The 14,991-nt window shown below is 40.1% G+C and overlaps 1 protein-coding gene across 4 annotated transcripts in view; it reads right to left on the bottom strand.

The window, feature by feature from the left end:
- Positions 1 to 14,991, bottom strand: part of AKT3 (AKT serine/threonine kinase 3) — a 388,701-nt gene that overhangs the window by 4,180 nt on the left and 369,530 nt on the right. For all 4 annotated transcript variants that reach the window (XM_044002303.1, XM_044002302.1, XM_044002305.1 and 1 more), the window contains one exon: positions 6,827 to 6,929. In XM_044002303.1, coding sequence (XP_043858238.1) covers positions 6,827 to 6,929 — 103 coding nt within the window. The remainder of the gene's footprint in view (positions 1 to 6,826; positions 6,930 to 14,991) is intronic.

Below are 14,991 nucleotides of genomic sequence, written 5' to 3'. Positions count from 1 at the left end.
CACACAGCTAGTAAGTGTCAAGTGTCTGAGGCCAGATTTGAACTCAGGTCCTCCTGAGTTGGGCTGGTACTTTATCCACTGTGCCACCTAGCTGCCCCCCCAAATAGCATTTTAACATGATGTTCCACATCAATACACAGTAAAGATGAAAGATTAGTTATTACTCATGAGACCAGGATAGATACTAGGTACACTGGGGCAGAAAGGGAGAAAGGTAATGATAATCTCCAATAGGTAGTGTTTCCACTTAACATGTCCTTCCTTTATATTCAGTATTTCTGTTGTTTCTATTAATAGCTTGTTATTATTATTAATTCTTATTATTTCCATTCCTATTTTTAAAAGATATTGAGGGAATCCTATCTTACTACCTCCCTCCCTAACTGTACAGTGATTCATGTCTCTTCCTAACAAAAAGTTCGTAGATCTAACTTAAATCTTACCTCTATGCTTAAAGCATATTTCATCTTATTCTTTCTACTGTATAAATGGAAGAATTAGTCATAACTGTCTGTTTAATAGCCTTTCATATATTCATCCTTTTAATCAAGTGAAATGCTCCCACCATTCTGTCTTGGCCATTTTATTTCCTCTCTAACAAATATCAGGAGAAACAGAATAAGAGTCACATTTTAGGCCATTATGGTACTTGGTTATAATATACTTGCACCATGTTCTACAAATATGGCATTTAATAGCCTTGCTATGAAAAAAGAATACTTTGGATTCTCTTAAAACATAAATAAAAGCTTTGGTTTTTATAGAGTCTCAATTTTTCTTTCCTTTTTTAAAATTCTCAATCCAGAAGATCCTAAGAGCTGTGACACTATGTGTCATTGGGTGTCTACAACACACCCCAAAGAACAGCTATCAAATGGTAGTCAAGACATTAACAAACGTTTATTGGGTGCCTACCGAAGGGAGATGCCCATCTCATCCTACCATGCAGGTACATTCTCTCATTCTCTCTGTCCCTCTCTGTATCTGTTTCTCTCTTAGGAGGAATGAGCATCTCACCAGAGAAGCTCTGCACAAGCTTGTCTGCCTCCACATCATGGATATATGTCAAGGCCAACGATGGATGGTAATGAAACATTCAGAACTGAGTTCACACAACAAAACATTATAGGCCAAATGGGTACAGTGTTGGCAATAAGGGTGGTGGGAGAACTCATGAAGAATGAGACCCCAATCCTGATCAGTTTGGGCCACCAGGTCTCTACAAACATGTAGTAGGCCTGATGGGCTAATAAAACACTATTGCTTTGCTCAGGAAAACTCCAGGTCTTGGTTACATTTCTTAATACTACCCAGACAGGCCTCAATTTCCCTATATCTAACTGCTGTGTCTTTACCATCTATCTGCTTTCTGGAAATAATCCACTTTTTTCTTCTGCATTTTCTGTAGAATGTTTTAGTTGGGGCACCCCTGCTTTCTTATCAGACCCTGGTACCACGACCAAGAAAACTGCATAGCTTAAACATATCTTTTTGGTTGTTCAATTTCACAGAACTCTCCTTGCTTTTCTCACAAGAGGTGGGGAGTAATATTTGTTGAGGGACACTGCATAAAATTCCTCATTCTACAAAGGCACAGAGGCTGAAATCTCATCAGAAAAAAGTTTTTCTACATGAACAGTTTTGTCTTGCTAAGAAGTTTCAAAGACACTCAACATATAGAAAACCTGGTGCAGTTGGAACTCTTGTAGCCAAAGAAAAGCATAAACAGGACCCCATCTCACTAGGGCTCTGTAGCAAGCAATGTCGTCCCCCGCCATGGACAAGCACTCCAATGAGGAGGCAGGTAGAAGTCCTGGGTCTAGCTTCTTCCGCTATTACCAAGCAAAATTCAAAATACTGCCAACAGGGCTCTATATTACTTAAGAGATCAGAAAAGGAAACTATTTTGTCATCATAGAAATATAATTTTTTTTTAATTACGGAAATACCCATGCTACATAATCTGTGGCATCTTCACCCACTGGGGCCCCAGGCTTCCTAGTGACATCAAGTGGCTGTAATTGCTTAGGACTTCATCCCTATACTCACCTTCCACTAGGCATCTCTGCAATGAGGGATAATGCAAGAACAAAAAAATTAGAGGAACCCAAGGAACCCCCAAGAGGAGGTAGAGGCAGGAAAAAAAATCTTTAAAGACATTAATTACTGCACTGATGTAGGACTGGAGACTATACAGAATTAAAAATGACAGCTGTAGGGGCAGCTAGGTGGCGCAGTGGATGGAGCACCAGCCCTGCAGTCAGGAGGACCTGAGTTCAGATCCAGCCTCAGACACTTAACACTTACCAGCTGTGTGACCCTGGGCAAGTCACTTAACCCCAATTGCCTCACTTAAAAAAAAAAAAAAGACAGCTGTAGCTACAGCTCCAAGTCTGGAATGTTGTAATGATATATGTAACATCATGAAGAGCTATGTACATCTAGATATAAAGTATGTATGGATATACACAAAGATATACCTGTTGTTAAAATTCAGAGGGATCCAGTGATGTGGGCTTTGTAGTTAAAGAATTGTGTTTTTTAAAATAATTACCATTGCTCTAGATACCAGTTTTGGGTCAACATATCTTAATTTACTAATGTTATATACCAGTAAAGGATTGACCATGTGTCTCCCTTACTTCTCATGGTCTCAGGCCATGTGGTAGAAAAAGCAAAGAGAGAACTTCAGCATGGCAGTTAGCATGAGCAGGAGAAAATCCCCAGAAGACCCATGCTGTCCTAAAAGACAGCAAGAGTCTTTAAAACTCTAAAAGGGCCCTAATGGAGTTTCCCAAGGGTTTTTAATCCTCTTTTGATAGAGGTGGGTCATTATACATTGATCAAAGCCAATTGGCTAGTATCACTCAGTTCCACTGGTTGATGATATGACTTGAAGGTGGTCCACATTAAAATGAACTTTGCAGGTAACACCAGGGAAAAACATGCAAAAGATCCTTACTCAAGTTGCTTAAGGCAAAGTCCATTATTTAGGTATGGTTTGATCCCATTAGTCCTCCACTGAGCTAGACAAAAGTATCTATCTCCATTTCTTTTGTTCCCTAGGGTTTCTTCCAGATCAAGGAGAACTGGACTTTCTGGAGTGACGGGGAGAAAGGACAGAGAAAATGATCTCTGGGTCCCCCCAAGAAATCCATTATTAATAATTATTTTCATACAGAATAATACATAAATAATGCCAATGATGACCTTTAGGCAAAACACCTGGACTGGTGAATAAAGAAACATTAACTACTCCCCCATAGTCTCTAGACACATGTAAAATTCTCTACCTGGTTTTCTTGATGAATTTAGCAAATTGAATTATATAGCAATAGAAGCCACTAGATCTCAAAGAAATCCAGTCTCTGTAACAGTAAAGGTGGTGAGCCATCAATGGCTCTAACAATATAAGACTAAGCCTTCCAAAATCTGTTCAATTAATTAACACTAGTAAGGACAATCTGGCATGCTGTTGCAGCTGTTTGTCGTAGCTGGAACATTTTGCCTCTCCAACTGCTGGTCTGTACTAAAAAATAACTACATTCTGCTTTTTTCAGGGTGAGGCAGTGAGTGGGAAGACAACCGCTAACTAGTGGAACTGTTGTGGACTTTTATGAACAAAGCTTATCTCTGCACAGTGAGAAGAATTGCCCTGGCTTTTTAACCAGCTCTGTTATTTAAAGCTGCATGGAGTAAAGATTATGTTACATGTAATCACAGTTCAATGTTTCTCTGAATCTCCTTGAGTTGTCCTTTGAGAGAGCCTAAGATAGAGCCAATGATTGGAGGTACAACATCATTTAGTGCACATGCCCATCGACCACAGAACATGCACGGGAGGCAATGGAAAGGCAATTCACAATGCAGGGGCTGTAGTTAACGAGCAACACAGAACCAAGAAGTAATCTGACAGCCGATGCCAAGAGCAGCACTGATATCTGAGCCAGATGGCCAGCAGGAGCACTACCTGGGCAGAACTCAGCATCTCCCTCTTTGCTAAACAAAGGACAGAACCAGAGAGGCAATCCCCTCTTCCTTAGCTCAGACTGAAACAACACTTTCCTGAACCTAACTGATCTGATCCCTTCCGTGGATCTCCTTGGTAGGAAAATCACCCTTTCGAGGTGATTGCCCATCAGTGTTCGTCGATCAGATAATATGGGGCCCATTCTTAGCTAAGGTGTTTTTGTGTGGTCTCTTTGGACCATCTCCGAGACCTGTGTGACAGTAATGATGGGCATGTGGTGATGCCCATAGCACACATCTGGCCAGAGTCCGCCTTTGACAGGTTTACAGTTTTGGGTGGATGCTGAGAGATCTATCTAGGAATTATAACATGGGGGTTTCATATATTCTTCTATCCTAACCTATAACCTATCTCTCTGAGATCCTAAACAAATATTCTTTAAAGATTTTGAGATTTCTGAGTTTATAATTTATGTTAATAATCAAGACTTATGACACAAAAATGTATTAAATTCTTTTTTTTATTTTTTATTTTTCTTCTCTTTTTTTTTTGCAGGGCAATGAGAGTTAAGTGACTTGCCCAGGATCACACAGCCAATAAGTGTCAAGTGTCTGAGGTCAGATTTGAACTCAGGTCCTCCTGAATCCAGGGCTAGAGCTTTATCCACTGTGCCACCTAGCTGTCCTAAATGTATTAAATTCAAATTGTCTTCTAGAGATGACCGAAAAATGCCTTCTGATACCAGAGCACTGAATTTGAAGTTAGAGGAATTGAGGCAGAATCTTGGGTCTGCTACTTAGTGCTGGTATAAGCTTGGCAAATAATTTAACCTTTCTGGTCCTTGGTTTCATCATCTGTAAAATGAGGAGAAACCATGAAATCTCTTCAGTTCCTTCCAGCTCTAAACTGTCCTATAACATGGCAGTGAGGGAGCACAGGGAGAGTGTAGGGCTTTGAGTCAGAAAACCTGGCTTCCAATTCCATCTCAGACACTGCGTGACCCCTGGGTAAGTCCCTTAACCTTGCTCAGCCTCAGTTTCCTCATCAATAAAATGGAAATACCTCCCAGAGCTATAGCAAATGTACAGCACATCAGAAACCTTTAAGTGCTGTGCACATGCTAACACTTGTTATTCCTGTTGTTACAGTTGGAAAACTGCAGCAGCAAGGATCATTACCAGCAGGTTCAGGGGAGACTCTTCAGCGAGCCTGCCCTGGCCTGGGTATAATCAGCCCCTATTCCCATACCTTCAGGGCTCGTTTCAGCAGCACATGGACACAGAGGCCTACCAGAATTCTTCATTCCTTTCCAATACTTTAGATACACCTGTGAGACAATAGCAAGACACACCTCGATGCTCTGCCTGTCACCTTAGATGACACCAATCATCCTGTGACTATTTCCTGGTCATATTTCCTAATCGTAGGGGAGGCAGCTATGGAATAGTGGAAAGTCCACTGGTCTTGAGAATTTGGAGACTAAGGTTCTAGCTCTGCTACTGACCAGCAGTGTGACTCTAGGCAGAATTATATTGCCTCTTGGAGATACAGTTCCCTTATCTACAAAAGGAGGATTTGGACCACTTGATTTTCTGAGGTGCTTTCTGTCTCTTGTAAGGGCCAAAAATTCTAGCTATGATGTCTAAAATCTAATGTGTAGTCGCCTTAAATTAGAAGCTTTAGCAACAGTTTAGACTTTTAAGTATTTATTAAAGTGCATCAGAAGTTGGTGAAGAGAGAGAGAGAGAGAGAGAGAGAGAGAGAGAGATAAAAATCAAACTTCACCTAACTATTTCTAAGAGAGCCCAACAACCGACCCACCAAAGCCAAGTCAGGAACCAAAAGGACTTCGCCTCCTGCAGCTACTCCCAGGACCTCTTGTGAAACAGGAAAAAGGGCTCTCCACACACACACACACACACACACACACACACACACACACACACACACACACACACACACACACGCCCCTCCAAGTTAATTGGCTGGCTGGTAACTTTGATTGACACAACTAACAGGAGGTAACTTCCGGATGCTAAAGTCACATGGTTTCCAAATCACATGTTTTCTCCTCATGGCAGAGCTTCCCTGCAATATCTTTCTCAACAGGTTGGTAGCACTCTAAATCTCACACTCTGGAATTCTGTCTTTCTATAAATGGTTGAGATGGTATTGCACTTGTGGGTTTCCCTTCTACAGATGCTCAGCACATAGCAATAGTCTGGACAAAACTTAAAAAATAAATAAATAGTATGACATGGCTAACGTGCAAAAACTGTCTTACTCTTAAAGAACTCTTTCATCTCCCTTAAAGTTTCCTTAAATCACAGTTTGATCTTCATTTCTGGACTAATGGTGATATATACACATACCACTAAGAAACAGCAATTGGCAGCAGATGGGAACAGGAACAAAATGGGTCTGATTACCCTTTCTTCCACTAGAGTACACTTATTTAGGGCATGCTTCTCTTCCAGATTCATCAGAGCAGACTTCAAGTGAATCTTATATAAGATACCTGAAGCACCATAAGAGCTTACACACTCTCACACTACTGGTTATAGCTCTGCAGAATGTAGCAATGGCAAATCAGGAAGGCCCAGGAAGTAAAGAGGTTATTGGTGACAAATATATTTTAGGCTATAATCTTTTATGCTAGAAGTCTTGCACCCAGGCAGACCACCTATCTCTCAGTCTCTCCTTATTTTATTCATCACTTTCATTGGAAAACTAGACTCTTAAGATGAACAGACTCACCCTGCTGCTGAATTCAACCATAAATATCTTTATACTGTACAACATGCTCTATCTCCCCATCCTGGTTAGGTCCTTATGGATCATTTACTATTTACTTACATTTTTCAGGTGGTGTTATTGTAATTGTCTGAGCTGTAAATTCTTCATCAAAATATCTCGTATCTGTCTCAGACGTTACTTGAGGTTTAAAAGGAGGTACCAGCTGAAGGAGCAAAGAAAGTGTCATTAGCAAAGCTAAATACAACAAAGGATAAATACAACACAGATAAAATCATTGACACGATGGTTAGTTAGGTGTGTATGGCAGAGGGCTACTTGGCTAACTCACTGAATGAGCATGAGGCTACTCTGGCCCACTTGTGACTGAATGGCCTGAATTTTTTGTTTTTTTCCAAACATGGAAGAAGCTGCAGAAAAGTAGGTATTTTAGGCTGTAGTGATATGAAATGAACTTTATGAGTTGTTTCCTCCCTCTTCCCCAGTCAATCAAAAGGACTTCTGATCTTTTTTTAATAATTGGAAGGTGGGAGGTGTGGGGGAGGGGAGAAATGAATACTGACTTTTTTCCTAGGACCTCAAAAAAGGTCCTGAAAATGTATGCCATTATACAAGTAAGACCTGTATTCAAATCCTGCCTCAGATGGTGATCCTGGGAAAGTTACCTCTATTGGCCTCAGTTCCTCATCTATAATGTGAAGGGTTGGACCAGATAGACTCTAAGGTCCTTTTTAGCTTGAAATCTATGAACCTCTGGTCTTTATGCTATCTGGTTGTATTTCTTAGCAACAAAAGCATGTTTTCATAATTTAATCCCTCCTTAATCCACTGATAGGGTAGCGTCTTTGCATTTTACAAAGGAAAATAACTTGTCTTTCATCCTGATGAGACATTTAAACATTTCTGCCTTATAACTCATCTGTGACCAGTAGGTGAGAGAAATTTGGGTAGGAGGACAGGGAAAGTGTCATGCTAAAGAGGCTGGAGTCATGTGATCTTTCTCTCCGCTCCCTCCTGACTATAAAAAAATGACCACTGGGACAGTTACTGGCTTTTCCTCTGTGCACCTGGGCCTGGTACCCAGACGAAACTTGTTTAAACATCTCTCTTTTTTTTAAAATACAAGAAAGTGTGACATTTGGAGCAGGAAATAAAGGAAATGCTGTATATACAGCCATTAATAAGAAAAATATGGTCTTTTCAGAATAACATTTTCATATAAGAGGGGAAAGGGAGAGTCCAAATTGGTGTATTTGGTAAAATTTCTCCAAAGCAAAATTCCACATTATGCAATCAAATCAATGTGAGTCTTTTGATCAAAAACTGTCACTGCTAAGACATCAAATTTTACGTGAAACAACAATGTAAAACTACTTAAATCATTCCAATAGATAGCCAATATAATAAGAGGTTTTGGTGGTATTTCAAAACACATTTTAAAAGTAAATTACTACATTTCAGTTCTTGGCAAGCATGTAACTAAGCAATTTTCATTTCCTTTCTCACTCATCCTTTTTTTCCAGTCCCAAATACACAAATCGTCATTTGAGGCTCGTGGATTCATCTAAGTGCTCTTTTGGGGCCTAAATCTAATCCTGGTTCTATTTATCAACGGGTAATAGATACTCCAGAACAATGTGGCTGCCCTCTCAGCACCCTTTAATCCCCCCACCTGGAATAGGGCCCTCTGCCAGGGCCCGATACAAACCTACAGTAGCTGCCAGGACAGATTTCTCTCTAGCTGTTCTGTCAGGATGATTTGACACAAGCAAGCAACTCACTAGGCAAAGGAGAAGTGTGCCCTCCTCGACTTAGGAGCAAGTTCATCCCTGCCACGAATGCTGCACACATATGCACAGGGCCTTGTAGTCTGTACCTGAGCCAGTCTGTTTGTGGCTGTTTAAAGACCTTCCACATTAATGCGTCTCTTCACCCTGGGAGGGAGGTGAGAGGCCTGCTTCTAGTCACTGCTGTGATAGTAATTTTCCATCTGAATAGTCCTATGCAATGCTAGCTCCTCAACGGCAGAACCTTTCATTTTTGTCTCTATCACCAGTAACTAGCACATTGCCTGGTACCTATAAGACACTTAAAAACTACTTGTTTCTAGGCTGACACCACCTCACGTGTTAAATAGCGATTTCAGCTTTACAAAGTATGTTCATTATTATAGCCTAGTGAGTGAGATCAATATAGTGCAGGTATTACTAGGTTCATTTTACAGGTTAGAAAACTGAAACTTTGGGAGATTAAGTGACTTGTCCAGGGTCATGGAGAGAGGCTAGCTAAATGACATGCCCAGGGCAATATGAATAGTGTCTAAGGCAGGATTTGAACTCAAGTCTGTCTGACTCTGGGCCCAGTGCTCTCTCTACTGTTGCCTCAGTGTAGAGATTAGATTGTAAGGCTCTTGATTCCAAATCCATAAAGCCATACATAAGAAAAAGAGGGCTGTTATGGAAAGAACACTGGATACAGAGTCTCAGGATCTGGGTCTGAGTTGTGGCCCTACCATTAACGAGGTGTGGAAACCTTGGGAAATCCTTTTAAACCTCAGGTCTATAAAAAGGTAACACCAGACTCAAAGGCTTTTGAAAAACAATCTGAAAAGACAAAGCCCCTCCATCAGGGACCTTTGATGGGTATCTGGGGTAGGCTTTGCCTACACTCTCCCCATCTTTACCCCGGCACCACCCTTAATGTCATCTATGCCAAGATATTGGATGGATAAAAAAACAAGTATATTTGCAGTTTAAGGAGAAATAGTTCTATTGTAACTTTCTCCCCCTTTAATTAAAAGGAGGCAGCTAAGTGGTATACTTGCTAGAACTCTGAATCTGGGAAGTTTAAAGACCTGAATTCAAATCCTGCTTTAGACACTATGTGTTCTCTCAGGCTTGGTTGCTTCATCTATAAAATGGGGATAACAGCACCTACCTGCTGCAGAGTTATTGTGAGGATGAAATGACACACGATAATGAAAGGTGCTTTACAAACCACAAAGCCACCATATTATAAATGTTAGCTATCATTATTATTAAATAAACTTAAAATTATTCTGTTCAAGTTGCTAGGGACATAAAGCACCGGACAGGGGCACCTGACCTGGGCTTTGAGTCAGAAAACGAGGGGGCAGTGAAATTTGCAAGCATTTGAAATCCCTGCCAACTTGCATATTCTGTGACTCTGTGAAGGTGTCTCCACATGTGGCTGGAAGAGGACAAGGGGACATCAGGGAACAGCTAAGAGTCTACTTGGGCCAGAACACAAAGTATGTGAAAGGTAGTCATATGAAATAAGACCGGAGTCAGATGGAACCAGACTCTATAATGCCAGTCTGGGGAGTTTGTATTGTATCCTACAGTAAATAGGAGGAACTAAAAGTTTTTGAGCAGGAAAGTGACATGGTCAGATGAGTGCATTGGGAAGGTAATTGTGGCAGCTATGGGAGGATAGGCTCAAAGGAAGTGGAGGCAGGAAGCAGGAGAAACATTTAGGAGGCTGTAAAACATTCAAAGAAGAGCTGAGGAGGGCCTAAGTTAGGGCAATAACATTTTAAGAAGAGAAGGTGGATGCAAGAGGACTTGGCGACTGGTTGTGGAGAATGAGAGAGAGGGAAGAGCTAAGGAAGGCTCCAAAGTTTCAAGCATGGGCAACCCAGAAGAGCAATTTAAACAAAAAAGGAAAGAAAGAAAACTACAAAAGCGGTACAAACTAGGGAAAAGGTAACAAGGTCAGTAACAGGAAAGGTAAGTCTGAGGTGTGCACAGGGGGAATGTGCAGCAGGCAATTAGAAAGATGAGACTAGAGGTCACAGGAAAAAACATGGATGCATGCCTCAATTAGGAAGTGACTAAGGGGTGAATTTGCATCTCTGTATATGAGGTTAGCGAGGGAGATGGCATAGGAAGAAAAGAGAGGCGGGCTCAGGGCAGCACTTTCATGGGCACCCAGCAAAAGAGGAAGAGAAACCAGAATTAGGCAACTGAGGGCCCGGCAGGGTACAGTGCCAGGATTCAAACAAAGTTCCTCTGACTCCAAATCTAGTATTCTTTGTACTCCATAGTTAGAAAAGGAAGAGCAATGAATCAGAAGCTAAAGGCAGAGATCATATCAAGAAGTAGGGAATGACCAACTATCAAATTCTACAGAAATGTCAAGGTGAATGAAGACTGAAACTTGCTCATGAGATGTGACAATGAGGATGTCACTGGTCACTTCAACAAGAACAATTCAGACAGAGGGATTTTCTATGATAATTACCAAGCCCTCAAAAAGATTGGGAGGAATCTGAGTAGTCTGAAAAGGTTTGCATTCATGTTTTGCCTATGCCTATAGGCAAAGTATGAAGTCAAAGTCAGTTTAAAGCTGAGAAACCCTAATCAGACCAATGATCTGCTTTAGGAATCAGTGGGACTAGAAACACCTGCAGGATATCAATATCTCTAGAAGAAAAGCCAAAGTTCTGAGGCCTGAGTTTTGTTAGTGGAAGTATTACATGAGTAAAAGTGCAACAATTAGTTTTGCAGATTTGGGTTTCATAAATGTATAGTCTCTTTAAAAAAATTTTTCTCGTAAAAAAACTGATAACTCTGAATTTATTTTAGACAGAAAGAAGAAAGTCTCTAAGTTAGTTATTACAGATTTCTTTCACATACATTCTGAATATCTATTTCACATTTTAGTTGGAAGGTGCCGATATCATGCCCTCTTGCTTTTCTTCTGGACATAAGCACTCAACATTCCCTTTTACAAAATGAAACTGCTGTTTAAAACCAACCTTGGAAAGTCTGCTTGTATTCAAGTAGTTAAAGTATAAGCAAAGCAGGAAGGGTTTACTTTTAAGCACTGAGTCACTTGATAGCATGTTTGTGACTGCAAAGCAAATATACTTGGTTAAAAAATACATTAAGTTGGGCGGGAAAAAGATCGTTCTTTAGAGCCTAATTTTTCATAAACTGCAGCCCTCCAAGTTCAAGGGGCTGAACTCAAAAGATATATTTCAATTTGTTGAACAAATCATGTTTAGAGTCTTCTTTTCTTGTATAATCTCCATTTCATACAAAGACAACCATATTGATGGGCAACTAAACCCTCGTGTTAACCGAGCTAACTATAAACACCATTAACTCACACTAGTGTCTGATGACTTTTTGAGGTACATTTCCACATATTCTTTTTCAACATAAAGACTGGGGATGGAGCAAGGAATGAATTTATTTAGGAATAACGGCCTCTCCACATTTTCTGAGAAATGATTTGTAACCAGGCCACAGAGATGATACAGTATGCGCTATCACCAACTGGTCTATGTATCCTGAAGCCCCGGCCATTAGGTATTGTCATGCTTGGCCCTTTGATTTTCTGTTCCATGAGTTCTTGAGTTAGAGGTCATGGCACAATGTTAGCCCTGAAATGTGGCAAGGAGAGTGATGGCTTATGGTTGGAAGACTTTCTGCCATCTCCACTCTTATCAGTTTGACTGAATGGGACAGAAATCGACCAATTAATTAACATTTATTATCAACTATCTTCCTTGATCTATGCTAGGCACTGGAGATACAAACAAACAAACAAACAAAAAAACCCAGCCCCTGCTCTCAAAGAGTTTACATTCTATGAAGTTATAGGAACCCATATAAATGAATTAAAATATATACAAAGCAAACATAAGATAAAGAGAATCTATATGGTAATGTTGGCAGTTAGGGTGGCCATTGCTAATGAATGCCTAAGCTTGGCAAAGGTCAATCAAGTCACCAGACTGATCCTTTAATATGACCCTGTACAGATAAATAACAAATAGAAGGAAACCTTAAAGAATTACTCTCTTTAAAGGCATGAGACTTGTGTGATTCTTTGGGCTAGTATGGGAAATGGACCTTTCCATTTTTACTAATAAAATGAGAGAAATTGATTTTATTATAGAGTCTTCCACTAGAGTCCTCCTGTCTCATTACAGCATTGGAGATGAGCTTGGGTTCTCAGTGGTTATTTGGCAGAGTACAAGCTGTACAAGAGTACAGAGGACAAGTGCTACAACTGGAACTGGCAACAGACTTAGTTCACTATCCACAGAATAGTGTGGCTCGTTTCAGAGCCTTATCCCCAGAAGACTGGCCATGAGGCAATGAATTATTTAATTTATTTCCCCTATAGTGATTCACTAGCATGCCTAACAAGGAATAGAAAGGTTATGACTATTGTCACATTGTGACAGTAAGTACTGAAATACATGATCTGTCAAGCAACTTCATATATTACACACTAAGTAGTTCCTGAAGTATTTAAAAAATGCTTCGCGAAAAGAAAAAGATGACAGTATACTTTCTTCATACTGAATCCAAAAGACAAGAACCCTCAAGTAATCAGATTTTTTTCCAGCACTATACAAAGATAAATATTATATACGATGATGACTGAGGTATGGCAACATTTTGAAATGATTTCCAATTCAAAGTTTCAGTTATATTCAGTCACCTTTGTGTTAAGTATATTTTGTTTCAGTCAAAGGAGAGTTTACAACCTGTAAATGATATTCAGGTACTTCCTGATTTTTGTCACAATGTATTTTGGAAACCTTAACAAAGGTATCATAAAGCAGGGCGTATTTCTCACAGAACTCTATTATATACTCCTCTTCTTCACAGTGGGGGTAAAGGCTGGAGGGAACATTTTTGGATGTTCAGTGTGTCAGATGCTGAGATAAGTAGTCACTGTATTGGTTGGTCTTCCTTGATTGTTTTTCTCTGATATGAGGAAAGGATCAGGGTAGGGGCTAGAGGAAAAACATATATTTGGAACATTAGGCATTTGCTGTCAGACATGCTCAGTGAGTCAGTTTGTTTTGCTTAACTCGTATTGCTTTGAAATGTTCTCTTGGTGGAGGGGAGAGTGAGCTGCTGGAAAGTGAAAGTAATAACTTTTTAAAAGCTTCCTCTTTTACAAATACTAAGAAAGTATTTTCTCAGTATTTCAGTCAAAAGCCCCTGGGCTAATTAATCTCAATTAGAAACCTTATAATTCTCTTGTTAGCTATCAATTCTGATAATACCCTAGCTTAAATCCTTTTTATGTAATTTGGGGGGGCGGGGCAATGGGGGTTAAGTGACTTGCCCAGGGTCACACAGCTAGTAAGTGTCAAGTGTCTGAGGCCGGATTTGAACTCAGGTACTCCTGAATCCAGGGCCGGTGCTTTATCCACTGCGCCACTTAGCCTCCCCCTTTTTATATAATTTTTATCAAAAGCCCAACCAGTTTCTAACACATTCCCAGACCTCTCTCCCTCTGAGTCTGTCCAAGAAGGGTTCCCCCACCCAAGTGATTAGAAAATCAGAACTACTGCTCCCTGAAGTGATCAGACCAAGAGAAGGAAGACATTTTGGATTACTTCTTACTTCAATTCCCCTCTATAAAGGGGAGAAAGAGAATTCTTAAAAGGTCCGAGGATTAGCTGGTTCTATGAACATAATTCTCTAAAGTATACAAACATTTTAAAAACTGCCATCATTCCTAGGCTATTACCTAAGCCTGAATTCGTGTTCAATCCTGACAATGTAATTTCAGCTATTATTTGGGAACGTTAGAAGATGTAACTCCCAAAGGGGTGTTAGAGATTTTCAAAGGCAGGATGCATTTCTGCCTTTGGATTCTTTCTCTCTAAGCAAAAGATGAGGGGGCAGCTAGGTGGCACAATGGATAAAGCACCAGCCCTGGATTCAGGAGGACCTGAGTTCAAACCTGGCCTCAGACACTTGACACTTACTAGCTGTGTGACCCTGGGCAAGCCACTTAACCCCCATTGCCCTGCCTCCCCCAAAAAAACCCCTTACACACACACACACACACACACACACACACACACAAGATGATTAGAATTAGTTTAATTGAAATTAATAAAAATTGCTTCTAGAATGCTTATGTCTAAAATGCAAAATAAAGGATTTTTCTCTACAGATTATATCACTTAGGAGTCTGGTTGAGATATGACCAATAATGTTATCAAATCAGATACAACGGTAATTTTAAATGATAAACTAGGCTCCAAGCCATATAAAATGGACACAAAATATATATTGATACATGACCTTAATGTATTATAAACTGTACATACATAGTAGGTCAGTCAACAATTATTTATTAAGCACCTTCTCTGAGCCATTATTCTATGTACTGGAGAAACAAAGATAAAACAGGTTCCCTGCCCTGAAGGAGCTCATATTCTAAAGGATAGAAAACATACAAATGTGTGTATATGTATTTATATG

The sequence above is a fragment of the Dromiciops gliroides genome, chromosome 4 (genome assembly GCF_019393635.1).
Source record: "Dromiciops gliroides isolate mDroGli1 chromosome 4, mDroGli1.pri, whole genome shotgun sequence".
Lineage (NCBI taxonomy): Eukaryota > Metazoa > Chordata > Mammalia > Microbiotheria > Microbiotheriidae > Dromiciops > Dromiciops gliroides.
Note: the sequence above shows the minus strand (reverse complement) of the source record. Positions and strands in the feature narration are given on the sequence as shown.